This window comes from Cyanistes caeruleus, chromosome 5, assembly GCF_971803275.1.
Source record: "Cyanistes caeruleus chromosome 5, bCyaCae1.hap1.1, whole genome shotgun sequence".
Lineage (NCBI taxonomy): Eukaryota > Metazoa > Chordata > Aves > Passeriformes > Paridae > Cyanistes > Cyanistes caeruleus.
In genome coordinates, this window is record NC_141705.1 from 36,238,318 (window position 1) to 36,254,590 (window position 16,273).

Below are 16,273 nucleotides of genomic sequence, written 5' to 3' on the forward strand. Positions count from 1 at the left end.
GGCCCCACGGGAAGCGCAGTTCCTGCCCCGGCCGGCGCGGCCGCGGCGCCTGAGGGATCGCGGGAGCGCGGCCGAGGCATCGGCTGGGGACGGCGTGCGCTGCGGCAGCCGCTTCTTTTTAATGCCCCGCGCTCCGCTCACTTTCCCTCCCGTACGGAGGCCGGGCCCGTTGCGCAGGAGCGGCGGCAGTGGCTCATCCCACTTTTAAAAAGCGCCGTGCGTCAGCCTCTGTTTTCCCCCCTTCCCGCGCCTCCGCCGTGGGACGTGCAAGGGCGGCCCCAGAGGGTGTCGAGGGTCGGAGCTGCCGCTGGCACGGCCGAGAGCGCACCCGCGCTCCCAGCGACGCGGGGCCGGCCGCCTCCGCCGCCTCCTCCTCGCTGTGCCGCAGCACCTCCCCCCTGTTCACTTGTTCTCGCTCTCGACCGGCACTGCTCGGGCTGCTCGTTCCAGATCCTCTATCTCCTGCCTTCCGTCTTCGCCTCTTCCCTCCCTGCCCTCGCCTCCTTTCTTTCCCGCTTACTGCCGGCCATGGCTGGCAGCGGCTCCCGCCGGCCGGAGAGGGCGGGCGGGCTGTGCGGGCGCTCCTGCCCCTCCGGCTGCCGGAGGGAGCTGCCCGGGAGCCGCAGCGCAGCCGCCGCCTGTGTGTCTCTCGGCAGAAAACAAACCAAGCTCTGGCCTTTGTTACAGCTGCTTTTACAACACGCGTAGTCAGGGCTCCGTCCTGCTCTCCTGTGGCAAAGCCCTCTGAAGACAAAGGCGATTTAGAGTGCGAGTTTTCAGTTTCGTCATTTAAAAGGACTTCCTTGCTAGTAAAGGTGACTGTAACAACAGAAAAGACTTGAGAACGCAGAATTATTTTCGCTAATGATGAACCAAGACCTTGCTGTGCACACGACTAGGTAAAACAGATACTCTGAAAATACTTGCCGAAAGCAGGTATTTTTAGTTTTGAGGCTTTACAAAGCTACATAAGGGATGCGTTGGCATTAAATCACTTAACAATTCAGCTGTTGACAGCAGAGTGGCAAAAGCAGCAAGCTCTGATCTACTGTCCTTTCAAGCACATTCAAAGGAGGCGCAAGGAAGGGAGAGGTTTTGCTTTCCCTTTGAACTGCCTCAAATATTCCTTTAAATCTCCGAAACGGAATCTGAGCTGAGCGTGCTCAAAGCGCAGTGATTTAATCGCTGGCATATTTGACCGCAGCGCTTGCTGTGCGTTTCCAGCTTGAAGAAGGAGAGGGGTAGCAGGGAGGCTGGTGAATAATTCAAGGAGACACAGATCCTGTGTAAGCCAAAATTCTGCGTGAGCCGGGAACGCGATTATAGAGCAGTTTCAGTTTGTACTGCAGATGGCTCCTTAATCTGCTTGCGTAACCTGGTATTAGAGAATAAGGGTAGGTCCCACTGTCGCAATTGAATGAAGGATACAGTAACTGAAGCTGAACTGAGCATAAAGTCACAGCAGCTCTGCACGAGGCACGTTTTAGCCATTAGTGAGGGCAATAGGAGGAAAGTTGGAAAAAACACTGAACTCTGCTTTGTTATCAGCCAAGCTGAAGACTGTATAATGCCTAGGTTTAATTCCACGCTCTGCTGCTGAGCAATCTTGGGCAGCAAAGGTTTAACTCACTTTTTGAGTTTCTTGTGATTTCAAACTTTCGAAAACTATAGTAATATTAAGATTAAAAAAAGAACAAAAGGCCCAATGACAATCAGCAGACCTTAACATTTGAGAATATAGGAAGCATGATCTGGGAAAAGTGGGACAAGGATGAGTTCCAGGAATTCTTCAGTGGAAATCTGGGTCATGAACAGCAATTTCTAGACTCTCAGACTATGTCTTTTGAGGTCCCTTTGGTTTTTTTTTTCAGATGGATTTTCCCTTGGTGTGAGCATAAAATATGTCAGTCTGGGTCTGGCTGCTGTTTGGTTTGATGGAAAGATCACTTGCGCATTTTAAATGTTTCTGATCCTCTCTGTACAGTTTGTGAGCAGTTAAAAGCCTGATTATGTTACCCAGCCGTGCTTGCCAAGCTGCTAATTTCTATGCAGAATTTCAAGTAAAGTAGTATCATAGTTTCATGATTAGGTCACAAAGGGAGAGTGTTGGGACTTAGAAAGATGGTTCTGCTTCTCATTTTCACACCTGTGCCCTGTGCTTCTTTGTGCCCATAAAAACATTTCTGTGGCAGCACAGCAAACTCTATTGGGTTACAAACTAGACTAGCTACAAGAAAAATTGTTTAGATTTAATCCTGATCTGCTTTACCACTCTGTTGCAGGATGCCCCAGCACACAGGATGGTGCAGTAGAAGAGCAGGACTGTGTGACTGGGGATGACCACCTCATTTGGTATGAACGCCTACTTACAGGAACAAAGAAATCATGTCACTTTAAATCTTGCTTCACATGGGGGATGAAAAATACAAAGAGCTGCAGCTACATGGGCGTATCAGACAGTATGAGGCTTACTACAAAATGGATTTGCAAACTTTCATGAAGCTTGGGCTACATGAAATAAAAAGAGAAATCATTGTGGAGTATGTTGTCTAAAATAACAGTTTTTAAACATAAACTCTGGTACTGGCTACCATAATTATTTGGATATAAATAAAGCATGTATGCAAAGATATTTTAAATAAACATAAAAACATGCAGCACTGCAACCATACACTGATTAAACTACAAAAATTAAATCAGTTCAAAGGAAATAGCAGGTCTAAACCAACTACCCTGTACTCGACATGTCGCTAGTACTCGCAGTGGAGCTGTGTAGTACAGAAGGCAGCAGTAATCTATATCCCTTGGGGGTGCCAGGAACACAGCATGGATGACTTGTAAGTGACATGCAGAAAGAGCAGGAACTACAGCATCCCAAAAGGTCTGTCTGAATTCACAGCTCCCAGGCTCTGAAGTCAGCAGGACTCAGTGGTCCCTCTTGGCACCGATGCAGGCCAGGCACAGGTGGGAGCCCAGCAGCTTGTGCTTCTCTGAGACACCATATGTCCCAGCTCCTGTTAGCTTTTGATTGATGTGTTTTGTAATTTGAGAGAGAAGAATGATAATCAGATACAGCACCTTGGGTATATTGCAAGCACGCTGCAAACACCTTACTAGTAATCAGTCCTGGAAGATAAACGTGGCTTGCAACTTTGTATGCATTTCCATGGCATAAAGTTCAGCTGGGGAGGATGATTCCCTTCCCTAGCAGGTAGCATTCACTTGAAGTCCAAGGGTACATTAGTGCACTTGTGTTAAGCACCTGAAATTATCCTGTTAGCAAAAGGAATAATAAGGAAAATTATTGGTATACATTTTTCTCAGCAAATGCACATTTTATTTGTTATGCACTTTACCTACTTCAGTGAAAAAAGATCCCTTTGAAACACTCGAAAAATTCTGTAAATTCCACCACACACCCTGGTGGTTTTAATAAAAAAGCATCCTACTCGATAAGCATTCATGGGCTGTGATAAAGAACAGTGACAAAACTTCTCCTTCCTTACTAGAATCAAGTGCTAGTCTTTTTATTTTTCCTTTTCTTTTTTTCTGTTTTTTTTTTTTAATATCTCATTTTCCTTTCCCACTCCAGCACTACCTAACCTGCTACTGCCTGTTGCTCTGCTTCCAATTTATTGTTCAGATTTGTTAAAGCATAGACCCAAAGCATGGGAATATTGGAACTTGCCTACAAATGGTTTTGGTGGAGATTTTTTTTTTTTTCTTTTTACTTCTTTACAAGTTTTAGGCTACATTTCTATACAATTTCAGATAATTAATTGTATAATAAAACTTAATCTATATTAGTACACACAGAGCTTTTTGTATATGGTTCAAGAAGTGCAGTAATAGAAAAAAAAAAAAAAATCATACCTTTTACCAGGATTATTTCCAGGTCTGAATCCACCTGAAGCCAGCTTTCTTTTTTAAGCATTCAGCTTTGTACAATGGAAACTCAAGATGAATGAAAGAGTATATATAACAGAGACTTTTTTAAAAAGATTTAAAGCAGTAAAGAAGGTCCAAAGCTACACACATTTTATTTTAAGAATAATTTAGGATTAAAACTGATAAATCCATGTACTGTAAAAGTTTTAAACTTCTGTAATACAGTCCCCTTAATGGTTTGTGCAAATTGTCCTTCACAATAAGCCATTAGTTCCAGGAAGCATCAAAGGACCTTCTCGTAGAAGGCATCGTCCTTATATACAAAAATTATGTTATGTTCTTTGTTAAATGTACTTGACAAATTATTCATTGGTGGACTTAAGCAATGAAGGATGAGTTAGGAAAGAGAGTTCAAACACAATGACCACACAGAAGCAGAGAAGCCAACCTCCAGCTTTGCCTTGGGTACCCCTCAGTTTCAACACCCCTCCTCCTCCTCCTCAGAAGCCTCCACTCAACCCAAGTGCAGCTCCATCTGCTTGTTTCACAGTCACTGATCTCTTGTTCATCCAGGTTGCTTTGATTAACGTTTTGTTTCACACTGTATGAGATCGCACAGTTAGAGTTAGAAAAAGACCCCACTAAATCATCACTTGTACTCTTCAGAAATGAAAAAGTAGCTATCTGGAACCTATTGTGGAAAAGTATCACCCCCAGAGGTTTTGTGTAACACAATAAAAAATTAACTACTAGTAACAGACCAATGTAGTATATTGCTTAAGAATTATTTTTTAATCCCTTGAAATTTAATAAAAAACTTGCTCAGATTTTTTTCTCTGTAAGATAAACTGTCATATCTTTTCAGTAAATTTTGCTGGTCTCTAATGCACTCTTGATCCCACAAAAAGCACTGTACATACTCTGTGCTACAGTCTTGCATTTTGTGAGACACTATTATCTTGTTATAGAAATTCAGATTTGACAATTGCTTTAATCTCGTGCTTTGTATAACGCATACTACACCATCTTCACGGTTTTGTCAGAGGATCCTGGAAACTACAGGGCTCTGTTACACCATCATGTCCTTGTTTGATACAATTTGTTTTACTGAAAGGAAAATAGGAAAGTTTTGTAGCCCTAAAGCCTCTTTGAGTGTTCTTGTCATTGCAGTACAGTTATAACCATCTCTAGGTCTGACTTAGCTCTTGTTGAAATTAACAGCAGGTTTTAAGTGCCTCTTAGGAACAGATGAACACTTCCACCAAACCATCAGTTATTCACTTGGGATTCCCTTAGTAAAAACAAAATAGTCTGATAATAATGCAGACACTTTTATAGAAATAAAATTAATAAAATGACATGAGTGTTTGGGGTTTCAATGCTTTCCTGACCTCCTGCAGAGCTCCTTCTGGGTAAAAGATATAGATAGGCTTATACTCCAACAAACTGAAACATAACAATAATTCTGAACAGCAGCTGGTTTTTGCTGATATTACTTGACAATGAACCCTTAACTGAGAATGATGAGGTTGGAGGAGACCTTCAGATCATCAAGTCCAACCCAGCCCTAACACAAACTAAACCATGGCACCAAGTGCCACATCTAGTCTTTTTTTAAACACATCCAGGGATGATGACTCCACCATCTCCTTAGGCAGACCATTACAGTATTTTATCATCCTTTTTGTAAAATACTTTTTTCTAATATCCAATCTATATTTCCCTTGGCACAGCTTGAGACTGTGTCCTCTCATTCTCTCGGTTGTTGCCTGGAGAAAGAGACCAACCCCCACCTGATCACAACCACCTTTCAGGGTGTTGTAGAGAGCGATAAGGTCACCTCTGAGTCTCCTTTTTTCCAGACTAAACAACCCCAGCTACCTCAGCTGCTCCTCACAGGGTTTGTGTTCCAAGCCTCTCACCAGTCTCGTTGCTCTCCTCTGGACACGCTCAAACGTCTCAATGCCCTTCCTAAACTGAGGGGCTCAGAACTGGACACAGCACTCCAGGTGCGGCCTCACCGGTGCCAGAGAAATATTATGGGAAGAGGATCAGCTAAAATGTTTTGCAAAGTTTGTCACCAAAAATGGCCACCAGGTAGAATGTCCTACATTCCTATATTTGAATAGTACTTACTGCTATTATTCACATTCAATACACAGTAGCTGACCAAAAGCATTGCTTCTTTATTAGATATTGTTGTTCATCTTTAATGCTCTCAAACCTCAACTTCTTTACTTGAAAGATAATATTAGAATCTCAGCTTTCATACTGATAAAGCTACCAGCCTTTACAATTGTGAAGGCATGTCTGACTCTGCTGAAGGACATACCCTAAACCACAGAACACTGAAAGAGACCCTCACCCTCCAGTTTCAACATTAAAGGTTTTGAACAAACATGGGCTTAGAAGTTGGTGTTTTGGTTTTTTTTCTTTTCCCAAGTATTTGGTTATTAATATTTATTAACTTTATAAACACCAGAAATGAGACCAAACTTCGCTATTACAGCTATTTACAGGAACTAAAGAAAATCCTCACCTCTCTCCAGAAATGACTGCTGGAGCAGGATTTTACATCATCTGTAAATTATGTCAGAATTAGGAAAACAATAATACAGATATTTTACCTCATAACTTTCACCTCTTTGTTGTGTGATTATCTGTGTTTCTAGTTATATCATGAAAATCTGTTAATTTAATCCCATCTTTACAAAGTAAACCTTAACTACTAGAAAATGAGAATAAGTTCTCTGCTTTTAGTATTTGTACATATTCCAATAATTTAACATCATATAAATGCTAATTATATATAATATATACACTATATAATATATATTTTATAGTATATATATAGTATAAAGTGTAGTGACAAAAATTGCACAGCATGATCAAGCCTTAGAACTGGAGTCTATTCATCAAGGTGCCTTCTCTCTTAAAGGCTTACATTGAAGTTGAGTTTACAGATACAGATACTTTTGTTTTTCAGCTTTTAAAAAATGGAAAGATGTGTTTTGGGTTGCTATTTAGTTTCTTCATAGCTTTGAATAAACAAACTCATCTTTGACAGGGAACAACTTGAAATTTCTGCATTTATTTCTTCAAATGCAGAACAGTCACTCCCTGATTCTTTTTCATTTGCAGCAGGTGCTTATCCCTACCAGTACTGAGGGAGAGATTCCACTTAACTTCACACATGGTCACACTAAATGATGAGGATTTACCACTGTCCCACAGGTTTATTATCAAACTTCAAGTTTGTTTTGTGTTTTCTTTCATAGGAATTGAGGCTCTGGAGTAGAAGCATTACCTTTTGACTGGTATTATACACAGACACATTTTCTAGTAGCATAATAGCTGTGAAACAACCTCCCCTGTTACTGTAAAGTACTTTAGCTGTATAGAGTAGGGTAAGAAATCAGGTGCTATAAGGAAACAATACATTTATATCAGCAGTTGCTGGAAAATCCCATGAGAACCATGACTAAAAATTAGACTGATGATTCAATGAACAATTTCAAAACTTAATGAACATTTTCTTTCTAGTCTCAGATCACCTATGTATCCTGTGGTCATTTTGATGACACATATCACAGCACTAGTTGCCAGAAGTAAATTACTCTCCCAGCAATATCTACATTAACAACAGCAGCTACACCACAAACACTTGAGACCCATTTAAGTTTAATGAGACCCACTGAATTAATTTAAGCTTTCCCACTATCTGGATGCAAGACAAAGACCAGTGTGCTGATGAATACCACAGTGCTTATGAGGTACCTGGTTGTTAAACCTGGTTGCTTATCTTTGCTGGCTCCTTTCTCTTGCAGCCCATGACACAGAGCCTTGTTCCCACTATTCTTTTTCTCTCCCAGGAGACATTAGAGCTGCAGTGACATAGGAAACAGATTCTCCTGTCAGGTTCAGCCTCATTTTAAGTTTCTAGCCCACATGATCACAGAAGGAATCAGTCCATCAGACAGGACAAAGGTACAAACAAAGCATTCTGGTTTGTTCTGTAGAAATGTATCAATATTTGTAAGTCACCATGGGTTGGCAGGTACTGCATTCTGGCAGCAGCAAGCAACAGCAGCTAGTTTCAAAAGCTGGACTGTGACTACAGCCTCTTTGAATCTCCTCACTGGATGTCACATCTCTAGGGCCAGATGCAGTCCAGCCCTTTACCTTACAGCTTAGAAGGAGAAAAAAAAGTTGTCAAACTATGCTCTCCAATTCACAAAAGATAGAACAAGTTTATTCTTAAGAGTAAGTTGTGTATATGTTTCAGGCAAAGTACCAATGTTTACCAATGCTGGAAGAGTTTAGGGGTGGGGAGAGAAGAACAGAAACTTTTTTTACCCATTTAAACCATATTCCTGCTGTAAATAAGGGCTATCCACATTTCAGAGCCCCTCTAAGCTGCCTGTGAGACTATCCAATACATAAAGACAAATTGCTGCTTTCCTCTCATACATGAAAAAAGGGATTAGCAGTATGGCAAAACAAAGAAAAATTTTAAATATCTTGAGGGGAAAACGTTGCATGAGTATTACTTTGAATGTAAACAAGAAAGTGAGTAAAAGCCAGGTGAATAGAAAAGAAAAAAAAAAGTTAAAAACTTATAAACAATGCAAAAAAAAGGTTACTGTCAAATTAAGACTGAAAAAGTTCAGGTTTTGAACAGTTCAACAATTATTGTGAACAGGAATTGCTATTGTTTCTAATATTATCTGTGTTAGCACCAGAAGATATTTGTTGCATTTATTTCTTAACATATGACCACTGCAGTTGCAGCCTTCGCTCTGCAGCTGTCCTGGAGAGTGTCTCATGCAGGCTGCCTTTGTTTTAGGTATTGGGTACACAGCACAAAGTCAAAATAAGCTTCTGAGCTTTCAGACTAACCCAGCCTGGTGTAACTAACACAGCTGCATTTGCCTATGAGCTGCTTAACTGGTTATGCAGGCTTTACAATGGCCTGCATAATAAAACTCTAATGTTTAAAGGGTAAATATATTTCATTTTTACAACATACATATTATTTACATGTTATACACCACCAGAAAAACTAGGGAACTTCTAATACATTATCTAAAATGTAATTCTTTAAGATATTGACGGAAATACCAGTTTTGTAAACTTTTAGGCAGCAGCAGTTATATGTGTTTTGATCAAAGTACAAAGAAAATAACTGCTTATAGCTGGAGCACTACAACAAAATAAGTTTTGTGTTGAATTTAGGTAAGCAGTAGCTTAAATAGTTTTGATTTTTGCTTTTCATCCTAAAGCTCCCACCATATAGCTAGTGAGAGATGCTCACAAAAAATAGGCCTAAAACACTACTGCCGTCTGTAGACTTTGTAATTCATATTAAAAGGGTTTTCAAAGCAGTGACCTACTTAGATACTTTTTGTGTCTTGAATTTTAATATTTTTTTCTGTAACAAAAAACCCCTGCTGATTAAAGCTAAATTTGCTTTCTTTCAACATCTTCCATTCCTATTAGTGAAGTTTGATTTGATTAAAACCGAGAGCAGTCTTACCTCACTTTCATTATTCATCCACTGACTTTTCAGGACCAGAAGAAGAAAAAGAAATTGCCTATCAATCAAGAGTGATAACTTTCCAAAGCAGAATTTTACTGCCATTAGGCTACATTAAAGCATATTCCATACAGGAATTTGGTTGGTAGGAGATTTTCTGAGAAGTGACAGCAGAGCTTCCTTAACCAATGGACTGAATTAAAACTGACAGCATCGCTACATAAGTACACCAGAATGAAAGTTTGGTCATGCAACTGTAGTTCACAATCTCCTCAGCTGAACAGTATCTGTTGTAATGGATCTGCTGATGATTTAATTCAAATAAAAGGCCTTTGTTCCTTTCTTCCCTTGCTTTGTGCACACTGACACCACTATCCAGAAAAAGCTCTAGAAGCCAAGAGAAAAGCACAGAAGCCAAGAGATATAGTATGACAGAAAGCAGTATCACTCCCATCACACATTTTTGTTGTCCATGACATACTTTTCTTTAAATCCATTTCTCGGCTCTGTAACCTGGTCTCACCCATCTGGTCTTTCCTCTGCCTTCTACCCAGCATTTCTAGCCTCATTGCTTATTCTCTCCTCACTTGCAGTTTACTGAAGATTAGTCTGAGTTAACAATAGCACCCCAAATTGTGGAGCAGATTAGAAACTCAGGAGGGCTCAAAGCCAGGGAGCTATAAAACCTGAGAGTCATTTAATGAGCAGAATTATTCACACTGAAGTAAACTCCATGTCCCGGCATTTATGCTTCTTCCCCACAACTGTCATGCACATGTGGTTAATAAATTAACCATGCATACCGACCAAAGTCAATACTACATAGGTCACTGCTTTAAGAAGAGTAACAGTGACTGAATCTCTGGAGACAGAAACTGTGTTCTTGCCTGAAAAGGAACAGTGTGGCACAATGAAAAACAGTGACAGCTTATTGTGGAAGCAGAGAAACGCTTTTCCAGGCACGAGGGTGCTGGGAGGAAGGTACGGCTTTGGGAATGACAAGTTCCTAACATCAGCATTCTTGTGTGGGGCTTTCAGCATTGGCACTGATGAGGGAAGCTTCCAGTGTCATGTTCAAGCATGGAAAATTCTCAATACTGCCTTCCTTGTTGGAGGACAGACAGATGTTAAGGAGTACAACTCTTTGGTTTCTTATGTGTCCTGTGGTGTATGAGACAGCATGATGTAACACTCTAAAGTGTACAAAAGCTTCCTTTTCCAGGTTAGAAAATTTAGAGATCCTAATTTCTTTCGTAAAACATTTGATTAAATAATTTGCAGGGCAGATCTCATTTTTTTCCCATAGCAACAATTATACTTTCTCACCCCACCTGCTTTTCCACAATAATTTTCTTCATATTCTTAGAGCAGATATAGAAACAGATGCAACAGCACAAACCTTACTGTGATTACATCACAAAATTTCCAAAGACTGTTCCAAAATATTTTTTTTTTCCATGAATGTGCTATATTAATGTTACAAGAGTGAAAATGTTAATAAAACTTACCTAAAGCTTTTTTTCCCCTCCAATAACTGACAGAGAGTGTCTAGGTCAGTCTGGCAAACAAACTTTTACACCACAGATACCAATGGCTGTACTACAATTCACTCAGAACATACTGGCATTGTAAAATTCTACCATCTTTTACGAAATTTTATTTCTTTAATAAAATAAGTGTTTAGGAAAACACTTCACAAGAAGCTATCATACAGAGGTGGTTTACCACCAAGTAAATGAGTGACCCATTTGGCAGCTTAACTCATCAAAGAAAATAGTGCTTTCCATGTAAAATATGAAGTAAAGGCATCTTTAAAGCCACATGACAAAACAACTCTCTGCAAAGTGGCTAGATAGACCTACATAGAACTCAGTACCACGGAACTGAGAACATTAATTTGCTACAGAGAAGCAGTGGAATACAGCAATAACAAGCCCAAACTGGAACATGAAACATTCCCCACATAAATGTTTATTTTAGAAGGTAAGGAAGGCTAAGCTTTATTTGTATGCTAAACACCATCAAAAGTAATAGCCACATAAATGAACTGATTGAAGATTTTGGATAACTGGCTTGTGAAGGGTTTGACACCTGCAGAGGGAATGAGTGTCTGTGGGTTGCTCTGTCAATTTACCTCCATATTACTCTCTTCTGTAGGATTTTGGCTTTTAGGGTTGCAGTTTAAAATGAAACAGGGTTAAAGGAGGCATTTGCTGTCACATTAGTGAACTGTTCCATGTGAACCTGTACTTACTTACTGAAGGGAAAGAAGAAAGGCTTGAAGAACTGTACCTGATGTTCTTATACTGAGCAGCTCTGAACGGGGAACACTGGAAATCAAGACATTGATCACTCTCACATCTGCAGGTACTCAATACTCTCCCATAGCATAGGGATTTATTTTTTCTTACCACTGAGGAATGTTAATGTGATTAAAGCCCTACTGAAGGCATCACATCTTCAGTAAACAAAGTCATAACCTGCTTTTCATCAGGGCTACAAACTATACCTGAAAAAAGTGTTAAAAACCACTTAGACTACTATGAATATTTACCCAAAGTAGAGAACTGGATAAAAATAATCAGAAGAAAACCAATGTTAGTAAAACCTGTGTCGTGTTGTCTGGGGTCACACTGCAGTGTGACTACATGTAAACTTGAGTTTTCTCCCAGAGGGCCAGATTTGCTGCTAGCGGTACACTTGAAAGCATTAATGCAAACCACAGGCGTGGTTTGCTCCAAAACCAGGGTTCGACCTAGATTGGGTCCCAGGCTTTCCACTGCCGCAGCTTGCACTTTACAGAGAGCGCTAAGCTCGGAGGGCCGACACCTTCTCTTCTCAGCGCCGTGCCTCTGCCCCGGCCTGAGGGAACCCACCTCTCGCAAGCAGCCCTAGGCTTTTCCAAACCCCTCCAGCCTGGGAGAAGGGAGCAGGAGATTTCTCAGCTCAGGGATCGCTACAAGCCACAGACTCTCCTTCCGCGGGGCACCCCGGACTGGAGCTGGGGGCGGGCACCACCGCAGCGCCTACCCCGCGGCGGGGCGGGCCGGGCCGGGCCGGGCCGGCTCGGGGGCCCCCAGGAACGGGGCTCGCTTGGGCGCCGACACCCAGCTTTCAGCCCAGTTTCACAGGCAGCAGCTGCTGCCCGCCAGGTCCCCGCTCCACGGAGGGAAGGACGGAAGGAGAGGCGGGCAGAGCTGAGGACCGCGCTCCCAGCACACGCTGCCCAGCCCGCCACCAGCCCCGCTCCCTTTGTATTTTTAAACCACGCTGCGGCCCCCGCGCTCCGCCCAATCAGGTTGGCCGCAGCCCCCGCGCTCCGCCCAATCAGATCGGCCGCAGCGCCCCCGCCGGCCAATGGCAGGGGACCCCGCGGTTTTTTAAACCGTCCCTCTCCCCCAATCGCCGCCCAGCGCGCTCCGCCCAGCCCCGCCTCCCCGCTCTTCTCACCTCAACCGGTTCCAACGGGTATGAGCGCCAACGACCCCCTCGCGCTCGACCTAGCCCGGGAGTAGCCCGGCAGCTGACGTCATAGCGCCAGACAGCCAATCCCGTCCTGTCCCTGAGGCAGGGGGCGGAGCTCCGGGCGGTTTGAACAGGCGCGGCAGCCAATGGGCTGAGGCGGGGGGCGGGTTCTCGGGCGCCGCGGGTCGGGTTGCTGTGGCGGGCAGTGCCGCGGAAAACAAGAGGCGGTAAGTGCGCGGCCGGGCTCCATTCGGCAGCAGCACCTGAGGGAGCAGAGCCCCGCGCCGCCCGCTCCGCTCAGCCAGGCAAGGCCCGCGGAGTGTGAGCGCGCCGGGAGGGACGAAGGGAGAGCGGGAAGGAGCGCAGACCAGCGGCGGTCCTGTGCGCTGAGGCAGCGCGGGGCTCCCGCGGTGGGCGGGCGGCACGCCCGGGGCTGACGGGAGGATTCCTGGCGGGCGGGTCGGGCCGGGAGGGCGGCGGCGGCGGCTCTGGCCCCAGCGGGCAGGGCTGGGGCACGGGCGCGGGGCCGGGCGGGCTGGCCGCTGCAGCCGCCGGCGGGGCGGGGAGAGGCGCCCGTGGCGGAAGGTGCCGCGGCCCCGGCAGGGGGGGCACGGCGAGAGAGGGGCTGCGGCGGGGGCGGGGTCGGGCGCGCTGGGGCGGGAAGGCGCTGGCGGGCGAGAGGCGGGAACGGCCTGAGGGAGCGAGCGGCCCCGCCTCACGCCGCCTCTCCACCCGCCTCCTCCCGCAGGGACCCGTCGCCGACCTCGCCATGGGCAAAGGCGACCCAAATAAGCCGCGGGGCAAGATGTCCTCGTACGCCTACTTCGTGCAGACGTGCCGCGAGGAGCACAAGAAGAAGCACCCGGACTCGTCCGTCAACTTCGCAGAGTTCTCGCGGAAGTGCTCGGAGCGGTGGAAGGTGAGCCGAGCCGTGCTGAGCCCTTGCCGGGCCAGCCCCCGCCCCTGCTGCGGGCTGCTGGGAAAAGATCCCTGGTAGCAGCTGCTGCTTAGGCGTTAGTGGGTCAGTAGCTGCTTTATCTCATCCAGACTCTTCTTTCCCTTCCGTGTGTCCACAGACAATGTCAAGCAAGGAAAAAGGAAAGTTTGAAGAAATGGCTAAAGGAGACAAAGCTCGTTATGACAGGGAGATGAAAAACTATGTTCCTCCCAAAGGCGAGAAGAAGGGAAAGAAAAAGGACCCCAATGCTCCTAAAAGACCACCGTGAGTGTTTCTGTGACTCCCTTCCCCCACACAGAAAAAAGTATTAGTTGTAATAGTTCGATACTTAACTTTAATCACTGTCTCTCGCTGTAGATCTGCGTTCTTTCTTTTCTGTTCTGAACACCGTCCGAAAATAAAAAATGATCATCCTGGCTTGTCTATTGGAGATACAGCAAAGAAATTAGGTGAAATGTGGTCTGAACAGTCGGCAAAAGATAAACAGCCATATGAACAGAAGGCTGCAAAACTAAAGGAGAAGTATGAGAAGGTACAGTAAAAGTAGTAAAACAGAGTTAAAGTTGTGGAGCTTGCTGTAAAGATGTGACTTGTGTCTTACACCCAAACCATATGGAGTTTACAGTTCTCAATGCTTCTGTCAACCTCTGTCAGGCTTTAAAAGACATGGAAAGGTGTGGTGGGGCAAGTATCTGGAACCCTTACAGTGAACCTAATGTGGGTTTTGCATGTCTAGAGATTTTACCAGTAAGATGCCTTACTACCAGAAAGCAGGTCACCTGCTTGCTAAAATAAATATAGTCAGACTCCAAAGCACTGGGGTCATAAAATCCTTCAGACTGTCTGCATTGCATGTTCTTTTGCATAAAGATTTAAGCATGAAAGTCCCAAGGTGGAAATTCTGCTTTTTTGCATGCATTTTACCTGATCTATGCAGTACAGTAGTATTGAAATACCAAATCATTACAAATTTGTCTTCAGTGTTCTATTGCTAGCAACTTAACAACACTTTTCTTGCAGGATATTGCAGCATATCGTGCCAAGAGCAAGAGTGATGCAGGAAAAAAGGGCCCTGGTAGGCCTGCAGGATCTAAGAAGAAAGCAGAACCAGAGGAGGAGGAGGAAGAAGAGGAAGAGGAGGAGGAAGAGGAGGAAGAAGATGAGGATGAAGAATAAATGAATGTCCTGCTGTAAAGATTTATGCTGAGAATCCAATATTTTGATAAGAATGTGAACTCAAGTGCAGCTCATGGTTAACTTCAGTATAAAAATCTGTACAGAATTGTGTATAGGTAATGTGGCTCTTTGTAGGGAGACTTCAATTTATAATGTAAGCAGTAGCCAAGGGCTGCTACAGTTCGGTTTGGAAAAAAAAAAAAGTTGTTGAATGTTTCTGCTGTTTCTGCGTATTTAATGGTTTTGTTGAAATTCAGTGACTGATAGCCAGGTGTTTCTTTTTAGCTAAATAAAACAAAGGTAGCTTAATAGCTGATCTTATATTTTGTAGTATTTTGTTGCATTGTATTACTTTTTTAACAGTTTTGTAATAAAATGTTGTACATGACTCTTTTTGTATTCATGATGTTTCTGAGAGGCTGGGCACCCCCAGAATGCTGGAATCCTGTGTGGGATACAGTGTTCTTAGGCTCTTGCTGTTACTGCAAAACTGGCACGTCCCTTAGGCATTGACTCCTGGAGCTTTTGCTTAAACTGATTTCCTCTCCCACATCCACTACAGTTAGTTAAAAATTATGCTTTCCTTGCAGTAGCTTTTGCCTGTGTTACCTTGTGGGTGAAAAAAAAAAATCTTAAGTAGTGAAGTTTTTGGTAATGACTCCTGGATTATCTTCTTTCCCCAGACTGCTGCAGCACAGGTCTTTGTTTTGGCATGGTAGCTGATAATGAGTGAATGTTTGGAACTTTCTCTTCCAGAGGTCAAGGGTCACTGGCCTTGGCTATAAGACAGATGTGTTAGAGGCATGTCTTCCCAGATGTTGCCTACTCCTTCCTTCTCCCCCTGGCTCCAGTTTTAGTGGCTTCTCATAAAATACACAGCTTGCAGAACAGCATGAAAAATGTTGGAATGTTATCTCCACACATGCCAGTAGAACGCTGCAGAAGGAGAAGGCACTTGTAAGGAACAAGTGCTCCTGATACATTCCTGTTTGTGGTGTTGTAACAGTGTCACCAGTTACGTGACTTGTTTGCTTTCACTTTTTATTTTACTTCAGTATATAAAAAGGCTTAAATCTAGATACCTAGCAATATTTTCAACCGGGGAATTTGAGATCCTACAGCTGAAGTAAATAGCTTAGGTTTAATTTATTGAGCTAAATACCAGGAAATAACTTTTATTAGCCCTTGAAAGCCCAGCCCTGAAATGTGTAATGTCTAAAAAGTTAAGTAATATAAAGGGCAGGCTTCCA

General features: G+C 43.6%; 1 protein-coding gene and 2 long non-coding RNA genes across 4 annotated transcripts; 2 read left to right on the forward strand and 1 right to left on the reverse strand.

Annotated features, from left to right (window-relative positions):
* The first annotated feature begins 44 nt into the window (after positions 1–44).
* LOC147653042 (uncharacterized) lies at positions 45–2,666 on the forward strand. Its single transcript, XR_015287170.1, has 2 exons — positions 45–1,286; positions 2,283–2,666. It is a non-coding gene; the product is annotated as an uncharacterized LOC147653042 (long non-coding RNA).
* Positions 2,667–3,524: 858 nt separating this feature from the next.
* LOC147653043 (uncharacterized) lies at positions 3,525–9,277 on the reverse strand. The gene is made up of 3 exons (XR_015287169.1): positions 7,666–9,277; positions 6,428–6,468; positions 3,525–4,489 (listed from the first exon to the last, which is right to left on the reverse strand). It is a non-coding gene; the product is annotated as an uncharacterized LOC147653043 (long non-coding RNA).
* A 40-nt stretch (positions 9,278–9,317) lies between these two features.
* On the forward strand, positions 9,318–15,411 carry HMGB2 (high mobility group box 2). 2 transcript variants are annotated; one of them, XM_086890287.1, is made up of 5 exons: positions 9,318–13,194; positions 13,638–13,808; positions 13,966–14,111; positions 14,205–14,379; positions 14,868–15,411. In XM_086890287.1, exons 2-5 carry the CDS (start codon positions 13,659–13,661, stop codon positions 15,021–15,023), a joined length of 627 nt encoding a protein of 208 aa, XP_086746413.1. In that variant the 5' UTR covers positions 9,318–13,194; positions 13,638–13,658; the 3' UTR covers positions 15,024–15,411. The 2 variants fall into 2 exon arrangements, with proteins under 2 accessions (XP_086746413.1, XP_086746412.1); XM_086890286.1 differs by having other exon boundaries at positions 9,318–13,116.
* The last annotated feature ends 862 nt before the right edge of the window (positions 15,412–16,273 follow it).